Source organism: Caretta caretta, chromosome 3, assembly GCF_965140235.1.
Source record: "Caretta caretta isolate rCarCar2 chromosome 3, rCarCar1.hap1, whole genome shotgun sequence".
Taxonomy (NCBI): Eukaryota; Metazoa; Chordata; order Testudines; family Cheloniidae; genus Caretta; species Caretta caretta.
Window position 1 is genome coordinate 109,063,202 of NC_134208.1, and position 20,929 is coordinate 109,084,130.

The 20,929-nt window shown below is 39.0% G+C and overlaps 1 protein-coding gene across 5 annotated transcripts in view; it reads left to right on the top strand.

Moving 5' to 3' along the window:
• ADGRG6 (adhesion G protein-coupled receptor G6) overlaps nt 1–20,929 on the top strand; it is a 155,499-nt gene that overhangs the window by 84,324 nt on the left and 50,246 nt on the right. For all 5 annotated transcript variants that reach the window (XM_048844362.2, XM_048844363.2, XM_048844364.2 and 2 more), the window contains 6 exons: nt 461–546; nt 3,606–3,658; nt 3,752–3,811; nt 14,055–14,197; nt 14,702–14,816; nt 18,652–18,713. In XM_048844362.2, the coding sequence (XP_048700319.2) occupies nt 461–546; nt 3,606–3,658; nt 3,752–3,811; nt 14,055–14,197; nt 14,702–14,816; nt 18,652–18,713 (519 nt within the window). The remainder of the gene's footprint in view (nt 1–460; nt 547–3,605; nt 3,659–3,751; nt 3,812–14,054; nt 14,198–14,701; nt 14,817–18,651; nt 18,714–20,929) is intronic.

A 20,929-nucleotide genomic window follows, 5' to 3' on the forward strand; every position in this document is an offset into this window, starting at 1 on the left:
TCAAATTCTGTCCTTGGTTATTTGTTGCTTTTAAACTGATGGATTCACATTTTGCTCTCAGACCATTGTAAATCCTGAGAGATTCCAGTAGAATCTGCAGAGTTTTTCTAGATTACACCAGATTATGTCCTGTTTGAAAACTCAGTATTTATTATTATTTTATATTTATGGCATTTTCAGGATCTCACAATTACATTTCAGTCATATACAGAGTCATATTTACATATAAATTCCATTTTGTTGGACCGTAGGCCCAATCCTGCATTCCTGTGTGCACTCAAACTCCTATAATAGCAACAAGAGTTTTGGGTATACCAAAATGTGAGTTCAGACCCTATCCACCAAGTTATCTTTTGCTACAAAAATAAGGTCTTGAAGTTTTAAACAGAGAAAGTTTGGCAATATATTATGAATGATGTTCAATGTTTCTGATATTTGTAATACTGTTTTTAATGGACAGGGGGGCTATTCTACAGGATTTCCATTACTGTCTTCAATTACAAGTCCATTTTAGAGTCAAAAGTACAGAGTGTGGTGGCCGAATGGGTAAGTTAAGTTTCTCCCTATTTATGTGAGTTGTATATTTATGAATCTGCACCTTAAATTACGTCAAATCGATAAGAGCTGGGGAAAAAGGGGGAACATCAAAGAAACCAGTTGGTCTAGTTTATGAGCTCTCCTGAGCAGGGTCTGTTGTTTGTTTGTACAGTAGTTAAAACAAGTGGGAACACGCTACTTCTTTAGGCCCTTAGGTACCATGGGTAAAATTATCAAATGTTATCTAAGGAGCTTGGGAATTTAAGTCCCATTTTCAAAAGTGATGTAGGCATTTTGGGACAGAAATCAATGTGTGTTAGGCACCTGGAGCTTTTCAGAATCCCACTAGGTGGCTATCTGAATCTTTAGGCACCTAAATGCCTTTTAAAAATGTAGCCTTTATACATCTAAGTCTCATTCAAAGTCAACAGGACTTAGGATCCTAAGTGCCTAAGTCACAAATGAAAGTAGTGCTTAGGCTCCTAAGTCACTTAGGTGTTTTTGAAATGTTATTCTACAGCAATAGAAATGAGGGGTCAACACTACTAGTGGTCTGTGGGTCAGAGTTTGTGTATGTCTGGAGCAGAGATTCTCAAAGCCATGTATGCTTGCTATGATTGTCATAATACCCAGAAACTACCTTGTTTATTGTAGCATGCTCTCCCCATGCAAGGCTAGTTTTATGCTGATACAAGGGATCCAGAAATGTCAAGCCACCAAATGCAGTTTGATGTGCATAAGTGGATGGGCTGCAAACACAGGTCATCAAAGTGATGAGGAAAAGATCAGAAAATAATAATCAAGACACCACCAGAAAGAACTCTCTCAGCAAGTTACTATTAGAATACAAAGAACTTCAAATATAATATTTCTGGAGGAGGCATAGCCCAGGGGAACCATGTGATTTTCCAGAATAACTTTTGCCTAATATTGACATTTGACCGTAATGTTTATTTACGTGTAATTAACTGCTTTCAAGCTAAAGCACATTGCAAGTATGAGGTTGTCTTAAAAATGAGGTCAACACATATACAAAAGCAGAAAAGTAGGCAGAACAGTAAGATTTTGTTCTTGTTTATGAGGTGTTTTAGAATTTGATTTAGTACATTAACCTTCTCTACCTCATATTAGGGAGCTGTTTCATACAGATTAGATATGTGGAGAATGTATTTTTATGTTCTGATAGCTGTTTGTTGTTGTTCTTTGTTTATTTATTTGGTGGTAGAATGCCTACCTAGATAGCCCTCCTTTTTCTTTTTCATATAAATGTAAAGAATTTTTAATGGTAAATTACTGTATGTCTGTGAAAAGTTTTGATAATACAGCAACCTGAAGTGATATTTGCATGCTACCTACACATAATTTTATACCCTAAAACAAATTTTTGGGCAAAACACTTTGGGAATGTACAATAGTTGGAATCTGCTTTAGAGCATTTTGATGTCAATAACGTTCCATAAAGTGTCACATTGTAAATTAGATCAGGTGATGGTTGATAGATGTAACTGAGGCTCATTACTTTTTTGTTAGTGGTTTGAGGTGGACATTTTGCTTTGTACAGGTGGAGGGGCAGCTTTCTATTTTTCTATTACTACTATTATTTTTCCAGAAGAAAAATAGTTTCCTGATGATAGATTTATTGACATAGAGCTGCAGTATTTATATTTCTGTAGCAAGAGACCTCGAATCTGTACATTCATTATTAAAATAAATTATACTCTACGAAATGACTGATGTAGATTTAATGATGATGTTTGGTGGATGTTGGCACTGAAAAGTGACAGTTATGCACTATATTCTTATTGACCTGCTGCATCTAAATGTCTTAGAGAACATCCCCACCGTGCTCTTAAAACAATCAGTGAAAAGCTGGTCCATAGAGCACAGTTGGCTCCAGCCAGGTATTTCATACAGTGTAGGATCCTTAGGGTGGATCACTGGAGTAGTTGGTTTGCATTCCGTCTGAACGATAGGAGGTCTCACACCTAAAAATGGGTTAAATACGGTGTGTCCATCTTGTATGTTACTCCCACAATGAGGTTATGAAGGGTCTAGTGTCGGTGTGCCAATCAGCCTACTGCAAAGACACGTGGTGAACTGATGAAATTCTTCACTGCTGTGGTGTTGAAGTCACTGAGTATGGACTTCTGGGTTTTAATTCTTGAACATGGCCAAAAAAATACCTTGTTCCACTCTCTTGGCCACTGTAAAGTAGTCAATTGAAAAAATGCAGTTGAGCACCATCAGGGCAGGCCACAAAGTCCTTCTCCCCAGTACAGGTACTCTCAATTTCCTCTCAAGATCACAGTCTGGGGAAACAAACAAACCAACCCTCTCCATCCATTGAACTTTCACCCCCACAAGTTACAATTTAATAATCCTCCCCAAATTTACAAAATCCTCCAATGTTAGTCATAGGGTGGTGGTGCCAGGCAGCTCAATCCATTCTCTCCCCGGCTTAAACCAAACCATGCACATCCTCTGTAACCACTCTGCTTCATAGGTCTCTACCCCTACATGTGGTCTGAACTTTTTGAGGGGCGGAAAGAGGGAATAGAAACTAGTATGTCACCTCTTTATGCATTTAGGGATAGACTCTGCACCCATAGAAGTCAATGGTAACACTCCCATTGTCCTCAGTGGGGCAGGATTGGGCACTTCATGCCTATTTAAAGTAAAAGATTGAAACAGAGAGGTTCAGCAACAGATTGTAGACCTTTGAGAAAAATTTACAGCGTATTTCCCGTATCATTCAGTGCCCAGAAATCTTTCCAACCACAACCTTTACAGAAAAAATGGCATGGGGAGGTGTCTCAGCACCTCTTACAGTTGTCTATTGATTGCACAGTACCTTTATTACGGGTCCCTTCCCCACCCTCCACTTTGCACTGGTAAATATACACACCTAATAAGGCCATAATCTCACAATGGGAAAATGTTAGTCTCTTCATTTTGCCAAATAAAGGTGTTGTTTTTGGTGGGAGGTGAGCTTATAAGACTCTGCTAGATAATGCAGGAGCCTTTCTTTATCACACCATCCTTGTAATTATTCTCTCTGTATTTTTCAGCTAAATAAGACCTTCCAGAACTGGAATTATACCGTGTATGTGGTCAATATCAGGTAAATGTTGGTGATGATTGGGAAAATACCTGATTTAAGTCCTTAGTGGAGTTACAACACATTAATTGATATTTATGATTCTTGCTTTTTAAGTGTTCAGCCAACCACTGTGAACGAACTGACAAGGGAGAAAAGAAGCATCTCTGATCAAAGGTAACATTCTGGGACTTTTTAGTGATAGAGGCAACACATACTATCAAAATTGGGTGTGACATTATTGCATGCTATGGGCCACACCCTTCCATTTGGTAAATGTCATTTATGGCCACCTACTGCCCTGGATCTGCACTCAAGCCTCACATTGGTATGATGTGTATTGTAATTTAAACTACCTTGGATTTAAATCAGGTAGTTCAATGAGCTCCTTAAAACTTGGCTGATCATTTTTCAAAACTTAATTTTTACCTGTCACAAAATGTTGCAGACCTGTCTAACATACATGGGAAGCAATATCCATTCTTCTGTCCCAACACTATCTATCTTAGGGTTTTCCGTAGCACCCATCACTGGTATCTAAGTACTATCTATGGAAAGAGGCATTTTTTCTCCTCTGCCTCATCTCTAAGGGCCTGATCCAAAGCCTATTGAAGTCCATAGGAGTCTTTCAATTGATTTCAATGGACAATGGATCAAGACCCAGGTGGTAGAAAATCATGCTGGAACTGAATGCCAAGTTGATGCAAATCACACTACTTACCACATGCCCTCACTTCCTGGTTTCAGTGGGCTGCTGATTAGGCACTGGGGTTGTGATTTGCAAAGCTAGCCTAAGAAAGTTAGGTGTCTAACTACCATTGAAAGCCTGTGAGAGTTGGGTGCCTAACTTCCATGGGGTCTCTTTGAAAATCTCAATCCAAGCTGTGGGAGGCAAATGAGAAGGATGCTTGTCTTTGGACTGAATCAAGGGCAGGTGGCCAAAACACAGTGGCTGCTGTGGGGTAAAGAGAGACTGCATATGGAGTGCATCTCCTGGCAATGTAGGTAACTGCTTTGCCGTTAAGATGTACATGTGAATTGTTGTGACAGGATAGAGTCTTTTATCCCATGGTAGCCCATTCAGGGATCATTGTCCAGAGCTAGTTTCTGATGCTCTCAGTTCTTGTACACTCTTCCTTACTCTTAGTGACCTGACAACAGCCTGTGACAGATGGATGTTGTCACCACTGAGGGAAGGAATCAAGAGATGCAGAGGGGATGAAAAGCTTTTCCTTCCAGTGTCTCTGTGTCTCTTACCGTAGAAGTGGCTGCCCAGCCTGTCAGCAGCCCTGCTCCTCTAATACAGTTACAGTAGACTCAAGCAGGTTTCAGCCTCACATCCTCCTATTATCAGCCCTAGGACTTTTTTCCTCCCTTTTCTCTATATTCTGGTCTCTAAGAAAAGAAGGGAAAGAGGAAGAAATATCTCTTTCTACTTACAGTGCTGGAAGTCTGTGTGTAAGTGCTCTGTCTGACAAGGTGCTAAGACTTCTGGTCCCAATCCAGCAGAGCATTTCAGCATTATTTAATTTTAAGCATGTGAGCTTTACTTCAGCAGGACTATTCACATACTTAAAATTAAGCATGCCCTTAGAGTGCTTTGCTGGATCAGGCCCAGAGTGCTTAACACCATATAGGGATTGAGCCCTGAGATACCTGTTCAGCTCTGCACATGGCTTTATCAGAAGACTGTCCCCAGACAGGTGGCCTTCAGGAACTGGAGGCAAAATCCCGGGAATCCAAAATAAAGTGCTAAATTAAACTATTAATTTAAAAATAACCCTCATCTTTACTCCAGAGTATCTTGTGATATCTAAAAGTATTGGCTGGGGAGTAAAACCACCCTCTAAATCACTATTTTCGAAATAGGCATGTGCAGTTCTGATGGAGTTTATATTGCTCCTTCAATATCCTTCTCATCCCACTATGTTCACTGTCATGTTGTAAGGAGTTAGCCTAGCTGCTATGCAATTAATCTTGCTGTTATGAATCCTCCTAACATCTAGCAATGTGAATTTATGGGTACTGTATATGAACACCCCCTTTTCTTGATACTCTATTCAACACATTGCATTTCAGAGGTAATGGGGATTATGTCTAACTCAATACGGTACAATTTTTCAGAATTCAAGGTCTGATCCAAAGACCAAATAAATACAATGGCTTCAATAGACTTTGGGTCAGGCCCAAATAGAATCGAAAGCATTGTCCCTTCATTATGAGGTATTTATTTCAAATACTAATTGTGTTACATATAACAAGAGTCTGTTTCATATACTCTAGGTTGTTGTGTTGCACATGCCGTGCAAAAAAATAAAAGACCTATAAGGCCTATACATATATAGAAACTGACTGAAATAATTCATCCAAAAATAAAAGACCTATACGTCTGAAGAAACTGACTGAAATAATTAGGATTGCCTGGGTGGAATTAAGGGTGGAATTTAGCTCAATGGGTGTTTTGAGTAGAAATTAAAAACACATGCTGTATCTTTCCAGTGTTTTTTTGTTCGTGGCATGTATTTTCATCTCGTAATGTCACATAGAGTGGAATCCACTGGGAAAGCCCATATTCTTCCAGTGCCAGCAACAAGTGTGTATACATTTCTCACAATGTACTGTCTTGTCATTGCAAAAGCAGGGGCTTTAGCTTCCCAGTAGTCTCCACTATTCCTGTCTCTAAAGACCTATCTTTCAAATCCTTGCAGCTTACATATATTAGTACACAGATATTTGCAGTATTGACAAAGAGGAAATCGATTGAATCTCAGGTGAAGACCCAAAAAACCACCTCCCTTGCTACTTCCTCCAGACTGTTGACTTTAAAATGTTTGTTAAAATTTTTCAGTTTCAAGTTTTTCTTGGCCAAGATTCTAATGAAACCAAATAGCATTTAGGGTAAAATTTATAGCTATGAAAAGTTAGCTGGTGACACTTGTAAATCTTTATCCAAAATGGAGGTAATATTTATTTCTTACTTTTAGGATGATCTGGTAGAAGGTCTTAAACTTTCTTTTTTTTATGGATGAGTCTTGCTCTCAATGTGTATTCATAAGGATTTTTTAAATAAATTATTAAAGATTATATTTTCTTGTTTTCCATACTATGGACAGTCATAAATAATGCTGATCTCTTAGTTTCAGGAAGCTCAGTATGTCATCTATCTAATACATTTCTCTTTGCTTTCAAATACTTTTCATTCCATTTTCTCTAAGGTTTTTTCTAAACCCAGACAGGCTCTGAATTTAAAACTTCAGTCCTAGCCCATAAGCATCATAACCTTTGACCTTATCTTCTTATCCTATTTGTCTTTGTCTTTTTAACTCACTCAACATCATCTCTCACCTACTTTTCTCTGACTTTTGCTCAGAATCATGGTCTTGGTTCTTTAATTTGTCTGTCTTAGTATCTATCCTCTTTTTTTGCATTCATCCAATAATTTTTTAATGCTCTAACCTCACTCTCTCTACCCTCACCGTGCATATAAATATTTCATTCAATAGTTTGAACTATTTCCAAACTGCTTCCACTATAGTCATTTTCTGCTGTTTTACTCTAATCTGTTTCCACCCTCATTTGCTATATTTCAGCCATAACTTTTAAAACAGCCTCAGCATAGTACAGTTCTTCATCAGACCTCCTGAAGTGATGGATGCAGAACCCATAGAGACAGAATTACACAGAGAGAAAATGGGAGTGGAGAAGCTGTCATTTTGGGGCATGTTAAAAATAGATATTTTTTTAAAAAGTTATAAACAATTACATTCTGGAGAAGAGAAAAACTAAATAAAAACATGGAAGTGGCTTGTTATTCCTGCATTGCTGGGCTCTATAAACTGAAGCAATCCAAAGTGCACTGTGCTTATGATGTGATAATTCAATGTGATGATGAGAGTCTCATGCAATGCCAAGTCCAAAAGTGAATATTATTATCAGCACCTTGAACACTGTAAAGATCTCTTGATGGCAGCAATGTGACAATATCATGCACTGGTAGATTATTAACTAAAGTAAGAGACAGAATTTTATCACAACAGTACTGTAGTTTTGTGTGTGTTTAATTTTCTCATCTTAGTAGCAGTGTCTCTATCCCAGAAGATGCTGGTTCAAAATAGAGTTGAAAGGACACTCCAGATGGGGTATAAGCACAGTGGTTTGTGAGCATGGTGGTCTTTTTTTGCCTCCATTTTTTTGCCTCCATTAAGGTCAGGCTTGACAAAGCCATGGCTGGGATGATTTAATTGGGGATTGGTCCTGCTTTGAGCAGGGGGTTGGACTAGATGACCTCCTGAGGTCCCTTCCAACCCTGATATTCTATGATTCTATGATTTTGTACAAATCATTATCAATAAAGTAAATCTGTGTTCTTTCTGCAGATAAAATTTATGTGGTTTTTTGTTTCTTCCATTGATTCCTTGCCCTTTTTGACACCACAGTAATGCCACACATTTCTTCTGCTGCTGCTGCTGCTTTTCCCAGAAAGATCCTACAGATCCTAGGTGTAGCCATTTGACCAAGGTTGGGTCGTTTGGGTAAGAGAAATGGCTTCCTCAGACCTATTCAGCACCCTTGCTTTCCGTATGCTTTTTTCCAAGCAATTTTGCAAACCTTGAGCCTTGATTCCATATCTGAGCTTTTCTCCACTTACCAGAAAAATAAGATTGTGCTTGCTCCAACCTCCACTACTTGATTGTCATAATTTTGGCCCATAGTCTGTACTTAATCTCTCCTACTACAGGAAATAGCAGTTCTAACTACGGTTTAACAATTCATCCAAATAAAAACATCAGTCACTGTTAACATGTTTGAAAGATCAATTGCTAAATCTACATAGAAATCTCTTCTCTTAGACATGAAAGAAAAGAAGTTCTACCAGGCCTGATTCTGCCCATTAAAGTCAGTAGGAGTTTTCTATTAATTTCAGTAGGAAGAGAATCAGGCTTCTGATGAGTTCTGGGTGATGTGATGTTTAATGGAATGTTTAATGGGAAGGATTCTTGAGACTAGATAGACTACTGTTTAGAAAGTGCTATGGCTTCAGCCAAGAGTTAGCAGTTTCAGGACCCCCTGTTCTTGTTTTTATTGTTTTTGGTAAATTATCTTTAGTCATTAAAGTGTGTGACAAACTACAAAGTAGGCACATAAGAGTTTATGGAGGAAGCTGGCATAGTGCCCGACACTCCCATTGTTCATTATTGCTTTCAAATACATTATGAAGTATAAATACCAGAGTTCATATAAAGTAACACAATTGTAATGTCTGCTTTGATTTTAAAAAAAATCCTGCTAAACCCTACTGCAAAATCACTCAGCATTGGCCCAACTCTGCTCCCTTTGAAGCCAATGGAAATTATATCACTGAATTCAGTGGGAACAGAATGCTGAGCACTTTTGAAAATCCAACCCTGTGCACACACATTTGCTTTTTTAAAGTGTTTTATTTCTTTGTAAATATTTTTGCTTGTGAAAGGTGTCAAATTCTGAGTCCTTGAGACTGAAGTCCTCTCGGGATCAATGGAAAAGGTACAAGGTTCTCCACAAAGCCCAACTAGTATATTTTAGCCATGACCCTGTAGGGAAAATCTCTGTAAGCAAATGGGTTATTCAGTCTGCGTGCTCATTCAATCGTTGGCCTGTCTGATGCAACTGCCAATAAGGAGCTTTGATCCAGCTCCCATTGTCTTCCGGTGAGCCTTTCCATTGACTTCAGTGGGAGTTGGGTGAGGCCTGAAGTTATTAGGGCACTAGTTGTACTGGGTTATTTTGTTATGTTGACAATTTAATGATAATGTAACAAATTCATTTCATATAAACTGGCATCAGCTGTTGGTCACTGTTGACACAACATGGCTTTTAACACTTTTTTTCCCCTTTACTATAGCATTCCCCTTCTAATTTGTAGTAGATTTTACGTTTTACACTTCATCATGACATACCATATTATATTAATAGTAAGCACCTATATAAGACTGAACACCAATGCAAAACAAATGTTATGTTATGAAGCAAATTCATTATGATCAACTATTTGTCTTGCCACCCCAATTCAATGGGGAGGAATGTAACCCAAACAAAGACACATGGGCATATAGGAATTGTCATATTGGATCAGAGCAGTGGGCCATCTAGTCCAGTACACTGTCTCTGAAAAAAGCTAGTGCCAGATGCTTCAGAGGAAGGTGTAAGAAACCCTGAGGTGAAAAATTATGGAATAATTTATCCATAGAGGAAGTTTCTTCCTAATCCATGTCCATTTGTGGTTAATTTATATCCTGAAACGTGAGGATTTATGTCCCTTCTAAAATACCCACTTCTTCTTGTATTATGAGAGGGTAACTAGGAGCTCCTGACTTACCTTTTCTATACCACAGATTACTGTGTATACGTCTATCATGTATCCTCGTATTTGTCTGCTCTCTAACCTAAACATTCCCAGTCTTATCAATATTACCTCATTTAGAAGTCTCTCCATGGCGCAAATAATTTTGTTGGTCATCTCCAAACTCCCTCTATTCTGCTATATCTTTTTATAGGTAGGGTGACCAGAACTAAACAAATTATTCCAGGAAAGGCCCTCCCATTGATATATATGATGGGATTATCAGATGTTCAGTATTAATTCTGTTCCTTATACATTTGAACATTTTGCCTGCTGTGTGGATCACCACTGTTCATTGACCAGATGTTTTCATTGAATAGTTCACAGTCATGGCTGGCTCTTTTTTCTTGAATAGTTGCATTTAATTTAGAATTCAGCAACAAGTAGTTCAAATTATTCTTTCCAAGTCGTGCACCGATCTATGCTGCAGACCTTACCACATGTATCCCAGTGTATGTTTAAACTTGCTACTAATTTACAGACATCTTTAAAACTTTTCTGCTCATCTTCAAAAACTGCATAACAAAGTAAGATGTGTAGAGTGAAGCTGAAATAGCAGACTTAAGTCAAATTTCCAAAAGTGCCTTGTGATTTACGAGCCTAAGTCCCAATGAATTTCAATGGGTGTTAATATCCTAAGACATTTAGGTGCTCTTGAAAATTTTACTCTATGTATTTTAAAAAAAAATTGGATTCCTAGCCCCTGAATAAGTTTACAATGATAACAAAACTAATTAATAATGACTTGGTAGCTGAGAGACTACAGTTGCATTCTGAAAAGGGACATATTAAATACACAATTAGTTCAGCCAATTAACATTATACAAGGAATAAGAGAAAAAAGAAAAGTCTGCTGTAATAATAATTGATTATTTATATTTCAGTGTGATCTACTTTACCGTATATAGTGCATTCCTTTGGGGCTATATTGTGGCTTTTAGGGCATGGCCTCCTTGGTGGCAGCTCCAAGAGTCATGCCTAAGGGAAGCTCATCACTCTGGGTAGCAGTGATGGAAGCACATTTGCACCTCTGGTATATCCTGACTCAGGGTGCAACATGTGCTATCCTCCTCCTTCCATGTCAGCTCCGCTCAGCAGACTTGTGAAGAAGGCAGCAGGTCTTCCATGGGTTTCTCACAGCTAGTGCTAGCTTCATCTTTCCCCATCTTGCACATTTATGCCAGATGACCACAATCTATTCTTCGGTACACAGTGATTTCAGTGTGATAGAATTTGTCATTATGATTTTTGAATGGAGTTTCATATAAACATCCATTTGCTAGAGTATTACTACCTTCAAGATACATTGTGAAGGATGAATGTGTGTTTTAACGTTGGGCTCACCCATCATTACATCACTGAAGCAGTGTTTCATCATTGACATTTACATGAAAATTGGCCTACTATTTCACAAATTCAAACTAAATTTTGTATTTCAACATCAAAATGTTCTTTGTCTGGGATCTGACTGCTACAAAAATGGAGGGAAATGATCAGCTCAGAACTCTGTTAATTATCAAGTTAAAGTGATTATTATCTATTACAGGTTGTTAACATGAGTCATTTTGTACAGCTTAATAATATTTGTAATGTATGTCAAAATATAAAGGAGTTCCATGTTACACAATATGTACAGTATATCCTGTAAGAGTTACCAAAAGCCAGATAAGCAGAATAGTTATAACAGATGTTCTTTAGTTCTTTAGTGCTTCATAATCAATTTTTCCTCCTTGTAAATAGTCAGGATAACTAACACATTTATACCTGATCTATCATTACTCCTGCTGTTCTGTTGCCATTAGAGCATGGCTTTGGTTGCTGAATGTCCAAAGTCACATTCTGATTAGCTGGTAGAACAGGATATAAACAATGTGAGAGTAGTGGCCCTTTGTCTATGACGTCCCTTTTGCTGAAACTGGGAGTGGCAGCAACTTATTAAGTTTTTCTCTCTTGAAGTAGAAATAGGTGAAATAGATGATGGAGGCCAGAACCTTTTGGGAAAGATGGTTTAGTGGCTGGAGCCTCTTGGGCAGGAGCAGTGCGGGAGGGGGCAGGGGGCTGAAACTGACATGCTCCTAGGAAGTTCTCACTCTTCCTCTGAAATAAATGCCATAATAACCCCTTTTCCACTGTTAGCCTTGTGCCTCACAGTGCACCCTAAGTATGTATTAATAGCCTGCTAATGCACAGCCTGTTGAGGTTATAGCTGTGAATTACATAATGACAGGTTTCAGAGTAACAGCCGTGTTAGTCTGTATTCGCAAAAAGAAAAGGGGGACTTGTGGCACCTTAGAGACTAACCAATTTATTTGAGCATGAGCTTTTGTGAGCTACAGCTCACTTCGTCGGATGCATGCTGTGGAAACTGCAGAAGACATTATATACACAGAGACCATGAAACAATACCTCCTCCCACCCCACTCTCCTGCTGGTAATAGCTTATCTAAAGTGATCATCAAGTTGGGCCATTTCCTGAGTTTGTGGGGGGGGGGGGGGTGGAGGGTGAGAGAACCTGGATTTGTGCTGGAAATGGCCCAACTTGATGATCACTTTAGATAAGCTGTTACCAGCAGGAGAGTGGGGTGGGAGGAGGTATTGTTTCATGGTCTCTGTGTATATAACGTCTGCTGCAGTTTCCACAGCATGCATCCGATGAAGTGAGCTGTAGCTCACGAAAGCTCATGCTCAAATCAATTGGTTAGTCCCTAAGGTGCCACAAGTCCCCCTTTTCTTTTAGCTGTGAATTAATGTTCCATTGAAGCCAATGGAATGTTTGGATGAACGCAGTAAGTGTGATAGCACAGCAGGGATGATCCGTCTAGAGGTACCTGTAATTCTTCTGCAGCTGTAACTCTACTGGGGCCACCCACATCCCAAGGCAAATGGGAGACTAGTGGCCAGGTTCAAACATTTGCTCAGCAGTATAAAAGAAAAACTGTATATTTACTAGTGCAAGAGCAGAGAATAAATATTTCTGTTTATATAAACAGTAAATATGTGCCTATTTGCACACTGGCATCTCTCCTATCAGCTTCCAAGGAGCCCATAATTGATCCTGGCACCTGGTTCAGTGTTATGCCTTCCTAGTACTAGCCTGGCACAGCCCTTGCACATCTTCTTGTTTCTCCTCTAAGCATTTTTCCTATACCTTCAGGTACGCACATATCTTCGTGAGGTTTTTGAGCAGTGGCTGTTTGTCCCTATGACCTGGGCTTCTCTCCTGTCTTGGAAAAAGTCTGGCTGAGACCTCTCTTTTCATCTCACCCTTCCATCTGAATGGCCAGCAATGATATCCTGCATCCAGAAAGTCCATGAGTCTGGACAAGGGGAGGATATAGTTCTAATTCGCACACAGGAGAGGGACCAAAGATCCTTGTGCTCGAGAAAGGATCAATGGGTTTCTGTCCAAAACAGTTATTACTGTTCCACAACTACTTGTTTCTGTTTGACTAAGCAACCAATCTTTCCTAGTTAGGGTAACATTTTCCGAAGTACCTAAATGACTTAGTAGCCAAAATCTCGTTGACTTTCAATGGAACTTTGGTTCCTAAGTCACTAAGGACCAGATTTTTAAAAGTATTTAGGCACTTAAAGATACAGATAGTTCCCAAGTGGGGTTTTCAAAAGTATCTAGATGCTTTAGAAAATCCATCTAGGCACCTATCTGCATCTTTAGGTACCTAAATACCTTTCAAAATCTGACCCTTAGGCGCGTTTAATATTTTTACCTTCAATCTTTTAGAGAATTGCCTCAATAATAGTAGCTATTGGTGGGATTTCCCAACAGTGCCAGGTTTGGAGGGCTATGTGTGTAAGAGAAGGATAATTTACAGGTAAGGAACAATATTTTCTGAGTTATTCCCTTCATATTGGGATAGACATGGTTTGCTCGGTCTCTCTCATGACATATAGAGATTAAAATATGGGCAGGTACCTTCATCATAAACCTTATTTAAGCTGGTTGGATATTTTAATTTCAAGACCCCAATTCCTTTGTTATATCTCATTCTGATTCAAACACTGGGATAATTTTCCTTGCAGATTGGTGGTTTGGGCTCTTCTGGTTTACAACTCCACCAACAACATCAGTTTAGAAGAGCAAGCCATCCGGCAGAAACTCATAAGCAATAATGAAACCATAGGGGATGGACTGAGGGTCCATACAGTGGATGTTGATCCAGTAGGTAGGTAAAGAGGTTTCAACTTTGCCATTCTTCAGGTTTTGTTTGCTTGCCCCAAAACAAGTCCCTTCCGCCCCCTTCCCCTGAGTGAACACTAAAGGCTCTAACAATGGACTTTCCAGTTGTACTGAAATCTGGTATCTTCTAATTGAGATTAAAATTATGACCAGACAATTCCATCAATGGACTCTCAGCAACTGGTCTGTGGGCTTCAAATTGCCATTCTGACATCCAAGTTCTCGACTTCTAACTCAGCATAGCTCTGTAGGCTTCTGTCAATTTACAGCGGCTGATGATCTGGCCTGGTATCTCCGGGACAAAGGTGTACAATGTACAGCACCCAGCTATTACAAACATGTTGCAAGCACCCACTGGAGAAAAAATGATTGCATGTAAACCACAGAATGATTAATAAAATGTGATGCAAGAGAGACTGATAAATTAAGCTATAATTTACTTGATAGAAGTTAAGATTTGTTCTCATTTATGTACACTGTTGTTTTATAGAAAAATGTACAGCTGAAGAAAACCCTCCAAACTATTTCTGGCCAGATACCAGGCCCACTGTAACCAATTTTACATTGTGCCATGGGAGCTCAGTCCAGATTGCATCAAGAACATGGTGAGTAATCATGGAGACCTGTCAGAAGCTGTTAGCTGTCTAATGGCAAAACCAATATTCAGTATTCACAATTTAGTGTGTATTCCATTTAAATTGTGTCCGATTTAGTCCATGAATTGATCAGCATTATTTTAAAGTGAGGTTACTTTCATATTGTGACATATGCAGGCCCAAAAACAGCACAGAGAGGCACACGTTTTTGGAGTAGAGATATGTCCTTGATTAGTAATAACCGGGAAAAGATACAAATAGACATCACTTCTTCAAGGTGTAATGAGACCTGCAAATACTGTCTGGTCAAAAAATAACTATAATTGTATCTTCTTACCTAACAGATCTGCTCCTGTTTATCTTCAAATCATTCTTCTTATTTAACTGTCAAAAATAATTTTTTACTACAGCTAGTACTGAAGAACCAATAGTAAACTGGATTCTAAACTGATTTGTCCATCACAAACAGTATTCTCAGCTGAATTCTGGTTGAAGAAGTTTATTTGGTAGGTTCTGAGACCTCCCATCTAGTTAAAGCAAAGTCAGACTCACATTAAATACTCTGAAAAGTGCTCTAAAATCCATAGATTTAACAGAGACACTGGTTTTATGGCTCATTACAACAATTCATAACACACCCAACTGCCTGCTAATCCTCCATTGTCCTACAGTATAGGTATTAATTGCCTGTTTCATTTTAAGTGGTCTCCTACAGTGTGTGTGAACCCCTTAGCAATCTGTCCCACCTTGTATTTAATTTGGACATTCTGGTTATCTTCCCCAGGCCTGAGGAAGAACTCTGTAAAGCTCAAAAGCTAGTCCCTTCCACCAGCAGAAATTGGTCCAATAAAAGATATTACCTCACCTACCTTGTCTTTCTCATTTCCTGGGACCAACACAGCTACAACACCGAAATTTGCATTTTGGCAGTAGTTCGTAATAGCTGGGAGTAAAGATGTGGCTAAGGCTTTAGGCAGGAGGTTTTAAGGTTTCGACTGGGGACTCAGGAAACATAGGTTCAGTATTTGACCTTGCCATAGACTTCCTGCAATAGACTTCCTGTGTGAGCTTCAGCAAGGCACTTAATCTCTCCATGCCTCAATTTCCCACCTGTAAAATGGGGTAATAATCTTGCCTTTCCTCCACATGTTGGTCTGTCTTCTCTATTCAGACTATACATTCTTCAGAGCACAGACTGTCCTTTCCTGTGTGTTTGTACAGTACCTATCACAATGAGGCTTTGATCTAGGCATGATGGTGATACCAATGATGATAGTAACTATAGTTAATATGATAGCCATAAGCAATAATAAAGGCTATTATGAATGAATGAATTCTTTTAAAGCCATAAAAAGACTTATCTGCCTACATTGTATCTGGGACATGGTCTGAGAAGGCTGATCCAGCTCTTTTACTTTCTGGAAACAAGATGGCAACATGAACATCAGGCTCAAGGTTTTGTGCCAGACAGGAAAACAACCAGAGTTTGTGTTTAACTAACTTACTTCCTCAGCCTGTTAATCTTGTACAAATACCATTAGGTTCTGATTGAACAACATTTGTTGCAAAGTAGCTAGTGCAGGGGTCACACTGTTTTGATGTGTGTGCCACTGAGTGACTACACATTGAAGCTCCTGGCCTTTACTGCCCCAGGACTGCTTATCTCTATTGCACACTCATTGGGGACTACACAATGACTTTGACTGTCAGCATAAAATATTTCTAATCCAAAATTTGTATTCTGCTTTGTAGTAGGCTTTTCTTGCCTAGTCGTCTCCAGTAACTCTTGCCAATACTGGGAACAAAAAGAAGCAGGCAACTACATGCTCAGCTGCTACATTGTAGAAACAAAAAGATACCAAAGATTTTGTGTGTGTTTGGTTCACAAAGGATGAAATGCACAGCCAAAATGTGTAAGCATTCTGCCATCTGATGTGAAAATGGTGGGCATGATTAAGTGGAAAATGGCAATGGAGCGGAAATTCAGTGATGTTTTGATCCCACCCCTCAAAAAAGGCTCAAATAGACAGCCTATGTAGTTTAACCTGTCCCAGGCATGGAGGAAAATGTTAAATTTAGTAATGTCTCTGTGACACTGGGTCCTAAGCAAACCCCAGAACAACAGAAGACTGACGTGGCCTGCAAACATTGTACAGTATGCATCACAGATTTGGCAGTACTAAGGTAACCAGGTGCTGGTTAGCACATCAGTGAAACCTACTGCCATGTTCTTGCTGATGCATGGAACTCACATACTCAGTCACAGAAAAAATGTTAGAGGGACAATGCCAGGTTACAATTTATATTTTCCAAAGCTACATTTAAAAAGCATTAAATATGCTATGTCAAAACACTCAATAGTTAGGATATGCCAGAATTAAGGTTGCCTTAATTTGTCCCGCTTGTGCGTATGTGTTATGATACCATCTTTTATTACAGGGCCTTAGTGTGTTTTTTCCATAGTTTGGAAATATAATCCATGGAAATAATCTATTGCTGTGAGGTTTTAATAACAGAATTTTTAAATGATTACTTATCAGTGATTCTTTAACCCCGGGATACTTCTCAGATTTGTCACATACCCTTTATCACATCCTAGACACCTGCCTACCTTTCCTTGCACAGGATCAAGGATGGCAGAAAGTTTGTGTCCAGCTTTCTTGCAACTGTTCACACTCTTCCTACAGCCACTGCTCTTTTCACATAGGGTTGATTCAAAGCCTAACTAAGTTAAAGTTAAAATATAATGGCAGGATTTGGCACTTTATGTGAAAATTGTAACTACTTTTCAAAACGTGGTCAGGACATATTAGGAATGCTATATTCAGAGTAGCAGCCATGTTAGTCTGTATTCGCAAAAAGAAAAGGAGTACTTGTGGCACCTTAGAGACTAACCAATTTATTTGAGCATAAGCTTTCGTGAGCTACAGCTCACTTCATCGGATGCATAAAGTGGAAAGTACAGTGAGGAGATTTTATATATACACACAGACCATGAAAAAATATACATTGTAAGGAGAGTGATCACTTAAGATGAGCTGTTACCAGCAGGAGAGTGGGGTGGGGGGAGAGAAAACGTTTTGAAGTGATAATCAAGGTGGGCCATGTCCAGCACATTTCCAGGAGTTTTGAAGTGATAATCAAAGTGGGCCATTTCCAGCACATTTCCAGGAGTTAAAAACTCCTGGAAATGTGCTGGACATGGCCCACCTTGATTATCACTTCAAAAGGTTTTCTCTCCCCCCACCCCACTCTCCTGCTGGTAACAGCTCATCTTAAGTGATCACTCTCCTTACAATGTATATTTTTTCATGGTCTGTGTGTATATATAAAATCTCCTCACTGTACTTTCCACTTTATGCATCCGATGAAGTGAGCTGTAGCTCACGAAAGCTTATGCTCAAATAAATTGGTTAGTCTCTAAGGTGCCACAAGTACTCCTTTTCTTTTTAGGAATGCTGTAGTACCACATAGGTGTTTTGGTCACTCCTCAAATATAACTCTACATCCTCAACTAGTGTAAATCCTCACTGCTACATTGGAGACAATGTAACTATGGCAATTCACACCAGCTGAGGATCTGGCCCATGGAGCATACCTTTTTTGCACCATTGTTGATGTCACTGGTTTTATACAACAATCAACCACAAATTCCCAATATCGATCATATCTTGTTAATTTTCATTGTAGTTTTGTTGCTGCCAGGACTGTAATTTTAATGTAACATGATGCTGTGAAATTTACAAATGAATTCTGAAACATCCATCTTTATTTTGCTACATTATTCTGAATAATATGACATGCTTTGCATAAATGCATATTCTGTCATTTTTTTCCTCCATAGTTTTTTAAACCCATACAACTATACATCATACTGGGGCCAACCTGATCTTAGAAATTGCACAGGTAAGTGAATTGATATTCATCCTTTATCTAGAGCAATTTCCCTACACCCTCCTCCCCTCCAGGAACAATGTACACCTCCCCCCAAACTCTCCCATCACCCCCAACCAAGAAGAAGAACATACCAAGAACTAAAGAATATACCAACATGTCATCTGAAGGTTCAAGTGGTGTATCTACAACAGCCCAAAACACTGAAAAAATAGTGTCTCCACAACCTAAAGGCAGTTCCTGATGTTTCTTGGTCAAACTTTTTCCATTTATTGAAGTTACAGAAGATGGCTACTGGTGTACCTCTTGCAAAAAAGATTACAAAGAAGGAAAGCTTCCCACTGCTAAAATTGATAAAACTGGAGGAGCTTGGTTTGCTAGACCAATCAGCAAAGCCAAAGCTGACAAACTACATGAAAAGGCTGCAAAACACCAAGCCTCTGGACTGCAAGCCTTATAACCCAGTCATTGTAAAAGCCAGTTTTAGAAGTACTGAATGAGGCTGTTAAGAATGCTGCAGAGACAACACAGTTTATGTGAATAAACACAGCTGTTGGCATCATACTTTCTATTTAAGCAAGAGATACCACACACTACAAACTGGAGGCCAATGTTAAGTGCATTGTCACTTGTTAACCCTGAAGTTGGACACTGTTTCTGAACAAGATTGGCAAGTGCTCGCTATCTTTCTGCAAGAAACTCAACTGACTGATTAGAAGCATGAAATGCAAAAGTGAAAGATTCAGCAGTTGAAAAAGTGAAGAACTGTCTCACCGCATTCAAAAAATTAGCATACATGACCGACGAATGCACCAGTGCAAATTGGCATCAAGCATTAAGTCATTGTATACATTATCTTAGTGTCAGTGGTAGGCCTGTAGATACATTTCTAGAAGTTCAGGTTATAGAAGACACATCAGCTGCATGTGTGACAACCCACATCTTAGAGTTAAATGCTTGTAAATTGAACACCAAACAGATGGCTGCTTGTGCATTTGATGGAGCTGCAAACTTCTCTGGAAGACATGGTGGAGTACAAGCTTTGCTCAGAGAAAAGTGTAACCATAATCTCTCTTATACACACGCAGAGGCCATCTTAACTTCAGTATCCAAAAAGATAATGGAACAAAAAATTAAGCAATCAATTTGCAAACACCTAGAAGATAATAAGGTGATAAGTAACAGCATGTCAAACCAATCAAATAGCTTTCTCTGACAGGGTAACAAGCTTAGTGGATGGGGAGAAGTGGTAGATGTGGTATATCTTGCCTTTAGTAAGGCTTTTGATACTGTCTCAAATAACCTTCTAATAAGCCAACTAGGGAAATACAACTTGGAGCTACTATAAGGTGGGTGCATAACTGGTTGGAAAACTGTTCCCTGAGAGTAGTTATCAGAGGTTCACTGTCAAGCTGGAAGGGCATATTGAGTTAGGTCCCGTAGGGATTGGCTCTGGGTCAATATCTTCATCAATGATTTAGATAACGGCATCGAGAGTACACTTATCAAGTTGTGGATGATTCCATCTTGGAAGGGGTTGCAAGTGCTTTGGAGGATAGGATTAAAATTCAAAATGATCTGGACAAACTGGAGAAATGGTCTGAAGGAAATAGGATGAAATTCAATAAGCAATTGGGCTGTGATGTGATAGAGAATTTGAATACAGAGTGGAATGTCATATGACGAATGAATGAAGATTTCGCTTCAGCTTCTTTTTTATCATCACTAGTAGGTTAACCTGATCTTTGTGCTATGTTTCCTGGGATGAAAGAAGTAGGAATTCATCTCCTGCTACCCCTACTCACAACAGCTCCAGTTGGGCATTCTTTTTCATCAATGAATAGAATTTTGTGCTTTGAAAGACGTCGACTTCTGCATCATCATGTGAATGAACTAATGAGCATAGCAACCGAAGGACTGGAAGTACCGTACACACAAGAAGGCACGATAGAGGAGCGCACTTCATTCAAGAAGTTCATTAACAGAGTTGTGCAAAATTACAAGAAACCAAAAAGGATGTAGATATAGTGCTTCACTGAAGGCCTGAGTAGCCGACTTTAATATATGTGATGATATTAAAACAGGAGTTAAAGTAATAAAAGGGTCTTGAAACATTTTTCAGTTTTTACTGTGGTGACATACAGCCCATCTTCGCTCTCACGGTCTCATTCCCCTGTAAATTCTAACACACACCCCTAATTTCAATGCCTGGGGAAAATACTGTGGAG